Source organism: Pteropus medius, unplaced genomic scaffold (genome assembly GCF_902729225.1).
Source record: "Pteropus medius unplaced genomic scaffold, Ma_sr-lr_union100, whole genome shotgun sequence".
In the NCBI taxonomy this organism is placed as follows: Eukaryota; Metazoa; Chordata; class Mammalia; order Chiroptera; family Pteropodidae; genus Pteropus; species Pteropus medius.
Genome location: NW_024354875.1, coordinates 10,099,260 through 10,117,453, shown reverse-complemented (window position 1 = coordinate 10,117,453; position 18,194 = coordinate 10,099,260). Strand labels below are relative to the sequence as shown.

The following is an 18,194-nucleotide window of genomic DNA, read 5'->3' as shown; positions in this document are numbered from 1 at the left end:
TTTTCGACTTTCTTGTCTCAGGTGCCTCATATCTACCTCTCTCTGTTTGCATAAACCTTTCTTTCTAGGGTATTCTGTCCCTCCTCATTTGCCTAGATAGCTCAGATTTTGATTACAGGATAACTTCTATAGAAAAATTTCTTTGCCAAACACTCTTCTTTCTCATCTTCCAGACCTATTTGTATAGATCTCTTGAAGCAATTTTCCAATTAATTATCTTCTACTTTTACACAATATGAACCTAAATAATTGTTGAATAAATAAATCAAGAACAAATAATGTCATATAATTGTTAATACATATTCTCTAAACTGATGTTAAATCTCAAAAGAATATTATTTGAGGTCTTTTGTTTCTGTTGTAATTTTATTACATAAGCTATTCGTTCAGACAGCTTTTACAATGAAGTTTCTTGGACAATTAACAGTAGTTTAAAAATGTTCAAAATCCCACTCAATAAAGCAAGAAATATCATGTTTTTGTCTTTGCCACCTTCTTTAGTACAATAATAAACATTTATTTTTGAGCAGTGGAATATTATTACACAGAGGGCCTGTGCTGAGATTTCCAGGTGAAATGCTAGCTCACTAACTCTCAAATTTGATTCATTATTTGTCTATTAAATATGGAAAAGTACAGTTTAATGTTTTTCCAAGTGGTATTAAAATCCTGATTACTTTATTGATTCATTCTATAACAGATTGACTTTGAACTGATATTTTAGTTTGTTCTTTCTTCACCAAAAAAATGTTATAAATTATAGAAATCATCAGTAAGTAGCAGATTTGGTGTTAAAAAGGATAATTATACAAGATAAGATAGTTGTAGTTATGCACAAAGCTGATAGTCAGCTGGTATGCATTGGTATGCTCATATAATTGTTAAAATAATAAAATACTTAAGGGAGGTAAGTAGCCTTTGTCCTGAGCCACTTGAGTAAACCACCCATGGTTGCAGGCCCCACGGAACCTGGGAGGTTCCTGCAAGAGGTGCCCGCTAACTACTCTAGGTCCATTCATAAATACTAGCCTCTGCAACTTCCCTGCTCAGTAAAGATCCAGACTCTAGTGGATGCCCTTGGCAGTGGCACTAGCATCACGGCCTGTAAATTATAAGTGCCTCTATGTCCCTTCAAGTCTGGTAATGAGTGTGGCCTTGTCATGGCTGTTTGTGGGAACTACAGTTTCCACACCACATCATTCAGATCTTTAAGTATTCTCAACATTGCTCCTGTTTTGATACAAATGCCATAGGAAATAATCAAAGAACTGAAGTGCTATAAATTTATATCACCTTAAAAAGAAAAAACGATAGAAAAATGTGAAGAAAGTGAACAAAAATAGTTATAGTATAACTCTGTACATGTACGTGTGTGTGTGTGTGTGTGTGTGTGTGTGTGTGTGTGTGTGTGTGTGTGTGTGTGTGTTGGTTAACTCTATATAGATGGTATAAACAAATGGTGGACTAACAATAATAGGTTGAATAGTTAGTTCTCATCTGATCTTAGGATTTTCCAAAAAAATTCTTAATTATGGAGTTGTTGAATAATACTTGGGGCAGGTGAGAATAAAAAAAAGGAATATGAAAGCTGGTAGAGTTTCTTTCCACAGTCTTGAAGCACTTAACTTTCAAAATTCATTCAAGTACTATGATTCAAAAACATGCATAGATGCTAAGTTAGAAAAAAATATTATCTAAAAAAGATCTTTATAATAAAAGCCTGTACTCTCCTGTCAATATTTCATTCTAGAGTGAACTTTAATTCTAGAAGTTCTTCCTTTTGTCCAGCCTAAATTTATTATGGTTTTCACTTTTTTTTTCTTTTCATTTAACTCCATAGTTATAAGCAGGAACTAAGCATTATTTCTTGTATTATGTTCATTCTGTACTTAAAGTCAACATTATTTGTATCACAATTTCCTTCCAAAAATTCTATAAAACAGTTATCTACTCTTTTTTGAAGTAGTATGGTAAGTCTTCACTTATTTGTGCCAATAGTTTAATGAAAATAGCAGTTCCTCATTATTAAAACTTAAGACAATACAAAATGACAAGAAACATACACATAAAAAGGAACAAGATGTAATCTTTCAACTAGAGCAACAAGAAATTTTTTCAGAAATCAAATAGCGTGGCAATCAGAATCAAAGTTTAAAATTTTTTGCAGAGCAGAACCTGAATGCTACTCAAAGTTATTTTAGTCCTGACCAGAAAAATGAATAATCAGCATATGTACGAAAAAAAAAATACACAAAATATTCCAATCCAGAAGCTAGCCATCTGATAATCAAATCTAAATGTTCATATTAAAGTTCAACAGCAAACGGGAACAGAAACAAGGAAAACCGAGAGGGTTATCCTAGGCCATTTGTTGAATTACTGCAAGATTAAAGTCTGATAATTTCAAATGTATTTTCTATCGAAATATTTTTTAAAGTGCAAGTGTATAGGAAGGATGATATCACAAGTAACCCTTACCCTACATAAGTTAAGAAAATTCCCACATTGTCCTAGAGCTATTGATTGAAGGCATTTATATCAATATGTATTTACAGAGGAGACAATACAATTTCTTGAGAATAATCTGCAACTCAGCTACCATTAGAGAGCTCACTGAACTTCCTGCTGAAATTCTCTCATGTCATGTAGATTAGTTTCCCAGTCATATAGGAGTTTGTAACCTCTTCTAATTAGAGGGAGACCTCCTGTGAATACTTGTAGGCCATTGAAGAGCTACTAAAAGGAATGATAATGGGGCCATCACTGGTGGGCACTATTGTCAGTGGAGCAACTGCCCGAGAGACCCACCAGAAAGAGGTCTAGGGAAGCCGGTGTCTAGGGGTATCTCTTAAAATGAGCAGTTGGAAGGAGTGGGTTCGAGGCTCTAAGATGTGGCACTGCTGAATGCTGGCACTAAACAGAATCCCAATCGGCAATAATTCTGATTCCTACCTTTGACATCTATGGGCAAAGTAAAAATTGTGGATTTTTGGTATTCTTTGAAGTGAAGAGACAATTGCATCAACTCTAAAGACAAAGATCTCAGGTACCCAAGAAAAGAAATGACCAAAAAAAGAGGGCTATGTATGCAAATATGTGGGTTTTTTTTTTACTTTTCTATGTGTTGCGACCTCTTTGCCATTACATAGTTAGTTTACATATATAAAAATAAACAATATGGTGGAAAGAAAGGTGTGGTGCCAGCCAGAAACTAGACTCCAATTCTAGCCTTTATTGGCTGGCTAAGACACCTTCCGCAAGAGTTTAACGTCTCTCAGACTCAATTTCCTCAACTAAGCCATAGTTCGAGCTTACTGTCAGCATTGCTGAGAAGATTGGAAATATTACATGTCGAGTGATTGAAGCCCAGAAGCCCATCAACAGTACATATAATTGTTCACATTTGTACAAAACACTATTGCAGAAGCTAGATTTACCCTTTTAGCCTGGCTTTCTTAAAGTAGATATTCATTAGACTGGTAAATCCAGAGATGAGATAGGAGGTGGGGAGCATGGGATATTTTGCTAATAAAACTTAAGGGGAATTTGTTAGTTAAGAAGGTATGACTCAGAGCTAACTGCTACATGGACAGAAAGAGTGAGATATTTGGGAGAGAGGAAAAGCAAAAAGATCTTAAGACCCCAAAGAATTGAGTGATTTGCAAGTGAAAATATCCTGCTATCTAAGAGTGTGTTTTCAAGAGCAAATTTCAGGTTTTTTTTTTTTTACATGAAAAACAGTGACCATCTTTTCTATTTATTGTCAGTAGTAAGCACAAAAGTAAAGGGGGAGAACCAAACAAATCAAGTAGCAGTGTTCTCTTTTAGAGTCTTTCTCCAGTTGGCAAAGATCTCACACAAAATATTGTTTGTTTAATTTATTCCAGATACCCAAGATGAGAAAAACAACTCAAAGTAATTTTTCCAACTTAATTTAGTTCATTTAATATTTAATGACTTAATGAAGCAGTCTGCATGTCCTAAGTCAAAATTTACAAAAAAAGTATTTTAATTTTTACAGTAACTAAAAATTAAGTAATTCTTCAATTCTTCTATAAGTAATTCTTCAATTTTTTTCTGATTCTATTTAAATGGGAACAGAGTTGTGCTTTTTGTGCAATATGTGAGCCAAAAAATTAGCCTGATCCACTTTTGCTGATGCACAAACACTATTCACATGTTTGTGTTTAAAGATATGACAGTGTGTAAGGCACTAGCCTCAATCGGTCATTGAACAATCTACTGACATAAGCTTTTTAAATTAGAGAGTTAAGATAGGCATAGAAATAATTATAAGACAGTACAAAAGATAGCCAATAATACATTCCCCAGCATGCTATAAAAAAATACAACAGAAAGACAGATTTAGCCTGACACAGAGAGCACAAAAATTTTGATGAAGTTCAAGGATTGTACATTCATGGTTCTACACGAGTTAGTCAAGTAACATACGAGTTTGGTCTCTAAGAAATACTTCACTTCACCTTTTATTGTAAGAATACTGCAACATAAGCAAATATATATGTCAGCTGTCACTATGCTTCAATGTTGGGTTCGATAGGTACGAGTGGAGTTGTTTTGGATTGCTTGAATTCTAGCTAATGGGCAGAGCTGTTACTCAGCCTTGCCATGCATTATTCTCCAGGAATGACGGTCCAGTGTTGACAAACTTCTAATTTTTCAGAATATATCTGGAAATAGAAGTTTTTATAAGAAAGGTCCTGATATTCTATGTTGGCGTTTGCTTAAAAACTTTTAAACATACAATATTTATGTATACAAAGAGGGTTAAACAAAGCAAATCTCTAGGACAGATTGTAAACTGTCCTAGAGGCAGGTAGTGGTACAGCTGGAGTGGAGGAAGAGAATTACATATGGTAATTGTAGGTGGAGGGAAAACTAATAATAAAAGCACACACAGAGAGAATATGATATCTGGGCAGGGAACATATTAAGTGCTTAGTTTAGCTGCAAAATAAGTTATGCAGTGAGCAAAGGAAACTGTGATATTGATAATTTAGTATGTAAAATCAGAAAAGGCTAAAGTGATTTAGACTCTTTTCCATAAATGGTAGAAGAGTAATAGTCGTTATATGGTAGAAATGCAAGATAGGGCATCAAATAGGAGATATACAAGTCCAATCACAATCTTCTCAACAATATGTAGTTGACTTCTTGGATGTGTGGTGACTTTTGACTTTTACTTATCTATTTTTATCTGTCTGTCCTGTTACAAAGTGGACTTAAAGCAACTATCTAGTTTATCAATTATATGGTAATAATACTTAGGAGAGAGACCCATTTAGATGTGAGACAAAATATACTCTTTTCTAAAATATATTTTTAGTGGTTTCTATGCCAATCTAACATAGACACATAGATCAATAGAATCAGAGAGCCAGAAAAAAACTTTCATATATATGGTCAATTATCCTATGAGAAAAGAGATAAGATTATACAATGGGGAAAAGACAGTCTGTTTAATAAACGGTGTTGAAAAAACTGGACAATTAAATGCAAAAGAATAAAACTGGACCACTATCTTACACCACATAAAAAAAATAAATTCAAAATAGATTAATGACTTGAACATAAAACCTAAAACCACAAACTTCCTACAAGAAAACAGGCAGTATACTCTTTGACATTGGGCTTAGCAATATTTTTAAGGGACTAGTCTCCACAGGCAAAGGCAATGAAAGCAAAAATAAACAAATGGGATTACATCAAACTAACAAGTTTTTGTACAGCGAAAGATGTCATTAACAAACTGAAAGGACAACCTACTGAATAGAAAAAGATACTTGAAAAAGCCAATAAAGGGTAAATATCTAAAATATACAAAGAATTCGTAAAACAAAACAAAACAAAACAAAACAATCCAATTAAAAAAAAAGGAAGATGACCTGAATAGATATTGCTCCCAAGAGGACAGACATATAGATGGCCAACAAGCATATGAAAAGATGCTTGACATCACTAATCATCAGGGAAATACAAATCAAAACCAAAATGGGATATCACATCACATCTGTCAGAATGGCTATTATCAAAAAGACAAAAAATAACAAATATAGGTGAGGATGTGCAGAAATGTGATTCTTCATACATTTTTGGTAGGAATGTAAAATGGGGCAGCCACTATGGAAAACAGTATGGAAGTTCCTCAAAAAATTAAAAATTAGATACCATATAATCTAGCAATTCCTCTCCTGGGTATTTATCCAATTCCTCTCCTGGGTATTTATCCAAATTCAAAACACTGATTTGAAGAGATGTATGTACCTTTGTGTTCATTGTGACATTATTTACAATAGCCAAAATATGGACACAACTCAAGTGTGATATATATCAATCATGGAAAATTACTCAGGCATAACAAAGAATGAAATCTTGACATTTGTGACAACATGAATGGACCTAGGTAGAGGGTATTATGCTAAATGAAATGTCAGGTAAAGACAAATACCGTATGATTTCACTTATAAGTGGAATCTAAAAAACAAAACAAATGAACAAACAAAACAAAACCTTAACAGACTCAAAAATCCAGAAAACAAAGTAGTGGTTACCAGAGAGAAGAGGGGTTGGGGGAGGGGTGGATAAAATAGATAAAGGGGATTAAGCAGTACAAACTTACAGTTACAAAATAATAAGTCATGGGGATATACTATAAAGTATAGAGAATACAGTCAATAATGTTGTAATATTTTTTATGGTGACAGATGGTAACTAGACTTATTGTGGGGATCATTTTATAATGTATACAAATAAAAAAATCACTATGATGTACACATGAAACTAACAGGATATTGTATATTAATTACATATCAATAAAAAAAAAAACAAAAAGTACATTACCATTACAAACTAACTAGACAGGCTTTTAATGAAGTTGGAGAGTGACAGAAACTCTCATATATGCTGATAGGAGTGTATGCCTAATTGATACAACCCTTTGGAAAGTTAATAAGGTATGAACATACACATACCTTATGCTTGAAGAATCCACTTCTAACTATATACTTAATAGAAATGTCTATGAATGCTTAGCCAAAGAAATGTATAAGAATGTTCAGAGGAACATTTATGTTATTAATCCTCAAGTAGAAATAAAACCCAAATACCTATCCAGATTAGAATAGAAAAAAATAAATAAATAAATTGTGATCTGTTTGCATACTATAATAATATACTGAAATGGAAAGAAAAACAAAACTACTAGTACATACAACATGGATGAATCTCACAAATACAATAGTAAGCAAATAAGCCAGACTCAAAAGAATACATATTAATCCATTTATATAAAGTTCAGAAATGGACAAAGCTAATATATATGGTCATAAGTCAGGAGAGTGGTACTTTTTGAAGAGAGGTAACAGGCAGTATTTTGGAGAACACACACTTGAGGATTCTGAGTGTTATGAATGTCCTAGAAGTTTCTTGATGTAGGTGTGTGGTTTTAAGGGTTCAAAATAACTCATCAAATCACTTATGATTTGTGCTCTTTTTCGTAGTCATGATTTTCTTTAATATAGTTTTCAAAATTCTTGTCCTCGCTTCTCTTTTACGTAATTTTAAAGTTCTATTTCAAAATCTACTCTTGTTGATGTACCTTGCTCCATCCCAACACTATTTTTGATTCCTACCATACTTCATTTCTGAAACTTTTCTTCTTTTTTATTTCATTTAGCCATTTCTAACAGCATTTTCTTGCCTACAATTTCCAAACTCTTTCTTAATTTTACTACTTTAATATATTCTCTGCCTCTCATTGAGATTTATCTTCATAGATCACACAAGATAGCAATGTAAATCTACATGTTAAAGAATTTTTCTCAACTTTCATTGAGGCTGGGGCGGGGGGGCAGGGGGATGGGATTGTCTAGCAAGAGTATAAATGTTTGTTAGAATAACTTTATAATGGATATATCTAAGTCTGCTATATCACCATTTATCTTCCATGGTATCCATCACTTCTGTGTGGTTAAATTTAAATGGAACTGCTCATTCTTACCTTCCTTTATTTGACTGAAAGCTACAAGAGAGTTTCAGTTGGTAGGCACTTATATATTTTTTTAAGTGAAAGAAAGCATGCAAAGTGCTGAGAGAATGGTTTTACCAACCAAAGTAGTTAAGAAAGAATTATATATATAACTAAGTAAACAAATATATTTTGCTTTTTAATGCTTTTTAATGAGAAATAAAGGATTATTTCCATCTGAGTCACTTTCTAAAACTGCATATTTATTGGACAGTAGAAGGCAGAGGAGGCAACTATCACTTAACAGCTGAATCTGTACACTCCAGTAGATATTTTATACTCTTATCTCTACATTGAATTTATGAACCAGGTCTTGTTATCCCCGCCAAAGAAAACACTTTTAAAAAGAGACGTAGAAAAGTTAAGCAACTTGTTTGAGATCATATAACAATTAAATTATGTAGCCAAGATTTGAACCTCAGATTGTATGATTGATTCCAAAACCCGCCGTCTTTCCTCTATCTTCCTGCCTCATTTCTATGAAGGTTAATGAGACGTACATGTATACTGAGGGATTCAGAGACTGCTGATTACTTGCATAACATTTTAAAATATGACTTTTTATTGGCTTCCCTTTATTTTGATGCTTAACATTTAATATCTAAATTAAGAAGATATTATCTTTATATCTTTTGAATGTACCACTTTCACAGTTATCCATCAAATCAGTTGGAAGTCGTGGCTGCAAATTCCTAGAGACTGCTGATAATGGTGCTAAATTTCTTTTCATTAGTTCCATTCATTAGCTTCAATAACTGAGTATATTAACTAGACCTCACACATACATTAATCCCATGACTTATTAATGTTCAGAACAAAATTCGATGGTCATCTTTTAAATACATGACTTGATTGCTGATTCAAATAGAACTATTAGTTAAGGATTTTAAATCCAAATTGTCACTGTTGACTGTTGCTCCTCTCTAATTTCTTTTTCCATACAAATATTAAAATCAGTGTTTTACAAATACACATATAAAGAGACACGATTTCAAAATGGTAACCAATTTAAGTGTGATTTAGTGATATGTAAGGAAATCTCTCATTATAGGAAGTATAATAATTTCTTAAGATTCTTGGGGAAAAAATAGCTTCCTTAAAATAAACTGTGTGAAACTCAATCTACTGATCAACTTTTATTCTGCACCTCTCCTTCTTCAGGTACCTAGGGTTAAGTGAGAACTGAATTATATTAAAATGAGATATAGTATAACAAAATACCAGACTTGAGTTTCTAACAGTCCTAACATGTAGTTACTATCCTAAATATTCTGTCTGTGTCCTGCTGAATGAGCAGCTCAGTACTAATGACATCACCTACTGGAAGCTCACCTGTCCTGCCGACCAGAGGTAAACACTGAGAAAACAGACACTAGTAAGTAGGTGAGACTACAGAATTGATAAAAAGAGGTTTAAATAGAGAAATAGCTTAAGGAAAAAAAGAGTACAGGTTTCTTAAGTGTAAAGCTTACTCTTTTTTTTTTTAACTCTTTAAGTAATTTTACATAGGCACAAACAAAGATATTTCACTAGAAGTTCAAATACTCCTCATTAGAGTGATATTTGTGATGAGGTGGGAAGGAGCAAATGAAGTGCATACCTTTGCTTGCCCAGCTTGTGTGATGGCGTGTATATTAAAGAGCTGTCCAGTATAAAAATGCAGCCCACAGAACAAGATCACTGCAATCGAGTCTCCTTCCTTCTCTATTACTTCAAGAATATCTTCTGTTCTCAAGATTTCTTCTCCCTAAAGTAGAGTTAGGCATAAGTTACATTTATATCCACAATGTTAAATTTCTCACTTCATATTTCCCAATCTAAAATTCACCGTGAGCTCTTTCTCACCATAAGTAAAATCAAAGATAATTTTTTTCAGATCAATGATCTTCAAAAATTTGGCAAGAGAGTGGCATTTGAGCATGCTTTTTGTTATTATTAGGTACTGATAATAAAATACTAGAGTTTTATAAAATTAAGTCTTTGCAAAACTTTACTTGACTTACTCTTCAGTTTTTCAATTAATCTTTACTATTTATATACTTATAAATTGTTTCTTCTTTATTTCCATCCAATAAAATATCAGAAAGTACAAGTCCATGAAATATTAAATGGCAAGAACAATTTCTTAAAAATTAGCATTTCACCTATCAATCTAATATCATGTTGTTTTTTGCAGAATAAAAACATCTATGCATCTTTCATCTGAATACAACCTAAGCAATACCTCCTGTTAACTTAAGAATTAAACCTCTTCCACATCAATTTAAAGATCAAGGCCCAAACATGAAGAAAAATATCAATAAAACTCAATTATTTTTCTCCACATCTTCTCACCTAAGACTAATGATTGGTTACTTAGTAAAAATTGTGAATAAATTTAGGTTTGGTCTTACAAACAACATGAGCAAAAAGATATCAGTTAAATATGAAGTATCTTCTTGTATCCTAACAATTTTTATTTATTTATTAAGTCCTCATGAATTTTTTCCAGTGATAAATCTAACATGATTTTGAGGTCAAACCATCATTAAATGTATTAATATTTGAGGGAAGCTCATTAAGGCATTTATAAATTTTTCTTCAGTTATTTTTAATTGTTGATCATTCTTGTTACTTGTCAATACTGTGTCCCATGTTCGGCATATATTACATATATATCACAAATATTCTAGTTTCTACTAGAAGCTTGAAACTTGTTTACAAAATGGGAATCTATAAAAACAGTATTAATATTAAAATCTCTGAATTATTAAGTGATGTACATTTTATGTATGAAGGAAAGGATTTCGGTAATTCTAAGAAAAAGTCTAAGTAAAACAAATAACATGGTAATTCAAAAATTTTTCTTAGAAAAATCTAATATGATTTGTCCACCAAAATTTCAAAAAAAAAAACCATTAGGGAAAGTACTATATATATTAACATTTAATATAGAACTTTAAGAAATTCAATATTAAGCAAATAAGAAATATATTTCTTAAAGGTAAGATATAGTCCTCTCTCATGTTGACTTGTGCTAATCTAGTAGTGATGAAGAATGCTCCCAAGATTATGATTAACTCATGAGGTTCCACAACACTTGTCACTTTTAACATTAAGACTTGTAGTATGTCAGTGACTATATTCATTTTTGCTAGAAATTAGCAATTTATATATGACCTATAAAAAAGGTATCCTCTCACAGGTGTGAGAACTTTCTACTTCATTGATTTATTACATTTTGGCAAATAAAAGTGAATGAAGTAGATTTTAATTTCTCAAAGTATTCTGGGTTGAAAGAAATAATTCCTCAAACACTGAGTTAACAGCCTGGGAGCATCATTTGTGAAACCTAAAATTTACTCTGCGTGGATCTCTTGGTGTGATATTTCACAAGTTTCAGGGTTTAGATGTCAAAGTTTATACAACGTAGTCTTATATCTCTGTTAATGTAAATTGTGCAGTGTTTTAGACTTTGAACATAGGTCAAGTTTGATGAGGTATTTCCTTTGTTATCTATTTAAAGATGAAGGAATCACAGAGACCAAATGACTTTCCCAAAGTCTCTTAGTACCAGAAAGTTGTGGGTCTGGGATTTCTCTAGGGTATATATTAGCCAGGTATAAAGCCCAAACTTTTTCCACTATACCACTTCCCTTTCTATACTCTAGTCTAAGCTCAAAGGAAAACACTTGATACTTATATTAAGACATAAAAGATAAGTATCATGCAATTTCAACAAATATCGCCAGTCTTTAATACAATTTTTATGGCATCCACAGGCAATGGCATTTGAAATTGAAAATGATATATGTAATTTGTCATCTCTTCCCATCCCAATGAAGGGTATAGCAGACTCTAGTGCTGTTAACAGAAAAACAATTTGCTTATAATATGACTAGCCTTAAAATGAAAATGCACTTCTGAGTTAATTCTCCATTTTAAGCAAAATGACCTACTAGTAACAGAAGTATAGGTCTTTTATACTTTCTTGAGAATTCCATTAAAGTAATAAAGATAACAAACATTTGAGAAAAATGAGGAAAAAAAATACAAATAGAAGCATGTTGAATGTTTATTATTTATTTCTCTATCACATGTACCTCTCTTGGCTTTATAATCCGCATACTCTTCTCAATGTCAAGTCCATGAAGTTGAAGCTGTGATTCAATAGCATACTGGAAAAGAAAGATGATTTATTAAATCAAGTCCAATGCACAGAAGTACTTTGAAATAGGTCTGAAAATAAATAATAAAATAAGAATAAAAATATTTTATGATATAAAATTCAAGGTCAAGATTAAAACTGACTAAATAATGTATCAGAAAAGAAATGTTTAATATAATTTGCATACAAGAATCTGAATATTCCTTGAAACACTAAATTTCAGAGATAAATGGAAACATAGGAGTCATCTAGACTTTAGGGAGTTACAAGAGATTTTTTTTAGTTAAATATTAAATCACCTATATAAGTCAACACCGGAGTTTACAAAATTCCAAGGTGAATAGTATGGACTTCCTAGACTTGAACTAGAATATAGAAATGACTCACTCTAGAAAGAGTAAGCTAGTACAAGGAAAGAACGCCAAAAATTTCCCTTCATTGAGAGTACAAGATGTGAATGATAGCAAGCAATTATGGGGGCTCTGAGTTTTTTTCAAGATATTAAGGTTCGATCCTTTTTAGTAAGATAATGACTATTAATTTGGACATAATGAAATGCCTTAAAATTACAAGATGTGAGCTAGAATAGTTAACAGTGATAATATAAAGACAAAAATCAGGTTTCTCTAACACTAAAACTGAAACGTGTAATATAGTTTTATGTGTCCGTGTCTAGAACAATCAAATTTCTTATCGACTGAATTGCTGAAAAAATAGCATGAATTTTTTAGTGATCCATGAGAAATATTTTTAATCTCTTATAAATATATTTTTTTCAATACTAAAGCACCAGTAATTATGCTAGCATGTTATAAAAACAAATGGACAAATAAAAGTTTATATTTCTATTCTCTGTAGCTAAATGGTTAGCACTGGGGCATGTATCGATTTGATTTCATAAAATAAAATAACAAGAATTAACAAAACATTATAACTGCACTTGCTTTAGACCAGTAATTTGCTCAATGCAGTTAAAAAAGACTAATAAATCAATGTTCCTATTCAATTCTTTCCTCCTCAGCACATGTTTTACTTGAACAAAAGAAATAAAGCTACACTTTATTTATTTAAATGCCTAAATCAAAAGCATTTGACAGATCTTTTTAGTCTGAGGTTATTGAGAAATGACTAGTGAATAAATATTCAAGTCAGAAAAATGATATGCTCCTCTGGGAAGAACAGAAAGAATGTAAATATAATTTGAAGAATCCTTACATGATCTGAAGGGAAAGCTTTGGCTTCCAGAAGAATTTTATACCGTTTCGGTGTAGGCTTAAAAAACGATAACTGTAATGAAATGGATTTATTGAGAAAAGCATTAATGCACAATTTCTACATTTATTTGTTTTACGCCACACTTTTATTTTATAATCTCCAGCATTTAAAGGCATTAATTAATTACAAATCTAGATGTCTGTCAAAGGTACCCTTTCCATTTAGCCTTGTTTCTGATGAATTATAAAGAAGAAGATGATATCGGCTCATTACATTTATTGATGGAGAAGCAAATTCAGGAAAAAATGGAAATCAGATAAATACAAATTCTCAAACTTTACTTAAATTTTAATTGAAAAACTATCTTCCCAATGCACTTAATGGCAATTTCTTTATTGTAAGACTGAAAAGCTCATGTTTTATGTATGTCTTATTAATAATGAGTTATCTTGCACTGCCAATTTGGTTCCTAGTAAATAATATTTCCATTGCTTTATTATTTCATGGGATTTTATTTTAGGTGCAACAAAAAGTACCTTAGCCCTAACATGAAATATTTGACATTTCTAGAGGCAACAGAGAGAAGTGGCTCATTTGTTTAGAGGGATCTTTTTATTTTTTCCTACAGAATGAGACCGACAATGATAACAAGGAAAATGACTGCTACTGTTAATTGGTGTTGGTCATCAACCTGGATGCTAAAATAATTTTCACATATTATTACATTTCATACTCTTACATACCTACCAGGTAGGTATTTTGTCCTCGTTTTTACAGAGAAGAAAAATAAGATTTAGAAATGCCAAAAAACTTGTCCAAAGTCAAACAGCATTAAATAACAGCTGAGAGTCAAATCCAGGGGTGTCTGAACTTAAAACTATGTTGTTTATCATGATACTTAGTGTACTGCACAAGTATGTTTCTTCAGTAATATTTAAAAATCATTTTTTCCATTTTACTAAAATAAAATAAAATAAAATAAAATAAAATAAAATAAAATAAAATAAAATAAAATCTTCATTGTGTATCTTGGCCATCTAGACATGTTTTTAAAATTTACTTAAAAAATAAACATTTTTTAAAGCATCAAGCAATTACTATAATCACCATATTCCAAATCAAGAATATATTTATTTTAAGTTATAAACATTTATTAAATACTTAGAATGTAAGAATCATTTTAAACAAGTCATTTAAGGTACTAAGTTCTTTTCCTCCAATTTAATTTTATTTTCAAATTTTTTAACTTAATCTCCCAAAATTAACCTACAAAAACATAGTGATCCATAATCTTACCCTGCTATAGTCCAGCACATTGAAAAACTGAAAAGCTCGGTATTTGCTAGCGTTTCTACACTGTTTTGTGTATTTGCAGGCGATTTTGCTTTTTTACCCACTATGACTCTTTTATGTTCTGCGATAAGAGCTCTTCATTATTCTAAAGCTCTTTGCAAGAGTCAACTCTATCATGATTATGAAGAAGCCATTCTATCATGGTCCAGCATTTACTGGTAAAAGTGAAAATAACCTCACAATTTATTTTAAATAAGTTAACCACTAAATGCTCATGAATTAAAGATAGAAAAATTTTAGATTCTGTAAATTGAGTGTACATTAAACATTAGTGGGAAAGGTAACTTACTAGTAGAAGATGTAAATTAACAGTTAAACCATTCATTAGGGCTATTTCTTTCTCATTGGCTCCTGCAAAGAAATGTCATTATTAAAATTTTTCTATTAGCGCTAAAGATACTTAGAAAAATAAAGTGGGGTGATGTCACTCCTTCATTCTTAATGTTTTTAGAGATAAGGGCATATTTGATATGTCATCATAAAGAAATGAAGTTTTCCCACTTGACTCATTTTATCAAATGATATTTGGACTTATATGCACATAGCTAGCTAAAAATTATATTTCCTTTTGAATTTAGTAAACAATAACAACAAAATAATGAAGCATTTGCTTTTTCCTGTAAACTAAAAATGATTTATACTAGCATCAGCAAGTTTGTCAAATTCCCACAGAGCACATTTTTGTGATAAGTGTATTTCCAAAAGAAAACTTGAAAGGAATGAAGGCCAATAACATTTTTAAAGTTGGTTGTTTCTAACATCAAATTAAAATGCACCTAAAAGAAGGCTACTTTGCCAAACATAATTCATTGTTATTACAGTAAGATATATAATAGCTTATAAGACAAAAGAGCTAGAGAATAAAATGCAAATAGCTAAATAGATCTGGGGCTTATTCATACACATTAATGTAAGAAAATATAGATATGTATTGTCTGATGGAGAAAATATGCAAAATTAAGATACCCACTACACAATTATAACCTGATCTAATTCCTATTACGGAAGATTTTGGTACTAGAAATAGACCCAGAGAAAAGCAGACATTGGACACTTAAGAACACAGCACATAATAACAATAATAATATTACTTTCCCTATTTTTAGTTCTTATGATTTCTTTTAAAGGAAATTAGACTGGCGAATCAGAATAATGTTTCTTTACCATCACTGAGGAAACTGGGCTATGAGCTTTAATGTTTGTGAGGCTGTACTAAGTGTTAAGGAAAATGTATAATACAAGTCTGATATTTGTATCCACAGAGATACTTTTGCTAGAGTCCCATTTTAAAAGAATAGACAGTAAATGGAATAATTAACCTAATCAATAGATTCTAGGATAAGTTGACTTGAGGGGAGGCCACTGGAAATAAGTGTACAACTTAGGAATGTAGATTTCAACATAGCCATTTAAGGAAGGGCCCTTGTCTTTATCTAGTCAAAAAATAAACAAATAAACAAACAAAAAACCCTTCTTGTTGCATTTGGCAGATGGGTTTTACTCTTTAATGTGCAAGGCAGGTAAACAAGTGGTGATTGTATCTGTGGTCATTATAAGGTGTACAGTATCTGAACTTAAGCGGCAAAAGGAACAATCTCATTCTATATTCCTAGCACTAAGTAAAATTTCTCTTAAACATACTAGATAGATATGAATACAAAAAACTTATACAGTGGTATATGTCTTCTACAATATAAAAAAATATCTTTTTGAAATATAGTAAAATATATTATACCAACTTTATTTTATTTATTTATTTGCATTATAGTATAAGTTTTTACTGTTATTTATAAGACAAAAATTATCTAAGATGTAATCTGATATTATTCTGTTAATTATTTATGTGCATCTTTTCTGAAAACCATTTATTTTAATAAAAAATACTTTGGCAGGGAGAGTGGAAGAAGGAAAGGAAGAAAACGTAATATAAGGGTGAGCAGAATTACTAGAAAGGGAATCATTTGAAAGAATGTACTATAATGAGGAAAAGAAATAAAAAGAAAACATGTTATCACAAAATGAAAACAAAGAAATGAAAGAGTAGGAAAGGGGTAAGGGAGACTTTCTATAGAAGCTCAGACATTCTATTTTTGCTTAATGTTTACATTCTGATTAAAATGATTATAGATTCCTGGAAAATTTTAGTCCTCTCAACAGTACAGCATTCATTTGGGATCACCTAAATTTTCTCTTGCATGGACATGTGATGAACTAGATGTATGGGGCTGAATTAATGTAGAGACACACTTGGCATTGTGCTTTCCTCCCCTCACATTCCATGGCGTGCTAACACCAAACCAATTCTTTATAAATAATCCTTTGCTGCCTCGAATGGCTTCTCTGACCACTTGCACAAAAATTATTTCACATTAGAATACTTTAAATTAAATTCCACCAAGTGCTTCACAAAATGCTCTCCTCATCTGCTACTGAATTTTATCAAAGACTGGGTCAATCTATTGTGTGAACATGCACACACATGTGTATCTGAGAGTGGTGTTAATATTAAAGTTATAGAACATTAACTGAAATGTTTATTCTAAATATAACCTAAAGGCACCAAATAATGAAGTATTTTTCACTTCAAAGTGCTATAAGTCAGACGAATTTTTAGTGTATTTTTAAAAGAAAAGTTACCCATTTTTCTTCTCTTTTAATTCAATTTCTATTTCTGAAACCAACGTATTTTAATATCAGAATTCCACAAGAAAACAAACCTTTAAAAAAAAGTAAACTGAAATTCTTTCATGTTGTTTTTCTTTGTTTCTCTTCTTTTTCCTAAGAACTTTTTTAAAATTAATGTTGCTACATCAAGAACTATAAGTATTGGGGAGTAAATTAAAAAGAAAAAAAAAAAAACTTCCAGAAATATTATCGGGTTTTGAAAGAGTCTTTACTTTAAAGGTCATCAGAACTCATTGCAATAAATGCCAAGATTTGAATCACTTCACCTGAGATGAGTGTGAGCCAGGACTCTCATTTGAGGAGTGATTTCCTGATTATTTACTTAACGAACATAATATTTTGCTTTACCAGAAGGTGAAACTTAGTTAGATGCAGGCTCTGCCCTTTTGTCTAATGTCTGGCAAGCTAAAGTTTACTGAACCTTTATGATGTGCCGATACTTCTAAATATATGACTTGTATTATCTCACGTAGTCTTCACAGTAACCTGATAAGGTATCTACTTTGATTTTCCATATTTTATCAATGAGGAAACTGATGTCCAAAGAGATGAATTGACTTGCCTAAAGTCTTGCAGATAGAAAGTAGACAAAAACTTACTCTCTTGTAGAAAAAAAAATAAAGAATTAAAATCTTTTGTTCAAATTACATTTGGAAGAGTTGTCTACATTATCTGCTTACTCCCTGTAAGTCAAATATAGGAGGTCCATGTTTATCACCAAATTCCCTCTGCGTCTAATTGTAATTT

At 31.5% G+C, this 18,194-nt stretch overlaps 1 protein-coding gene across 4 annotated transcripts in view; it reads right to left on the bottom strand.

The window, feature by feature from the left end:
• The window catches only part of KYNU (kynureninase), a 109,389-nt gene that overhangs the window by 46,328 nt on the left and 44,867 nt on the right, over positions 1 to 18,194 (bottom strand). For 3 of the 4 annotated variants that reach the window (XM_039855287.1, XM_039855286.1, XM_039855289.1), the window contains 4 exons: positions 15,052 to 15,113; positions 13,410 to 13,481; positions 12,130 to 12,204; positions 9,648 to 9,794 (listed from right to left, as the gene is read on the bottom strand). In XM_039855287.1, the coding sequence (XP_039711221.1) occupies positions 9,648 to 9,794; positions 12,130 to 12,204; positions 13,410 to 13,481; positions 15,052 to 15,113 (356 nt within the window). The remainder of the gene's footprint in view (positions 1 to 9,647; positions 9,795 to 12,129; positions 12,205 to 13,409; positions 13,482 to 15,051; positions 15,114 to 18,194) is intronic. The other variant, XM_039855288.1, reaches the window with a different exon arrangement.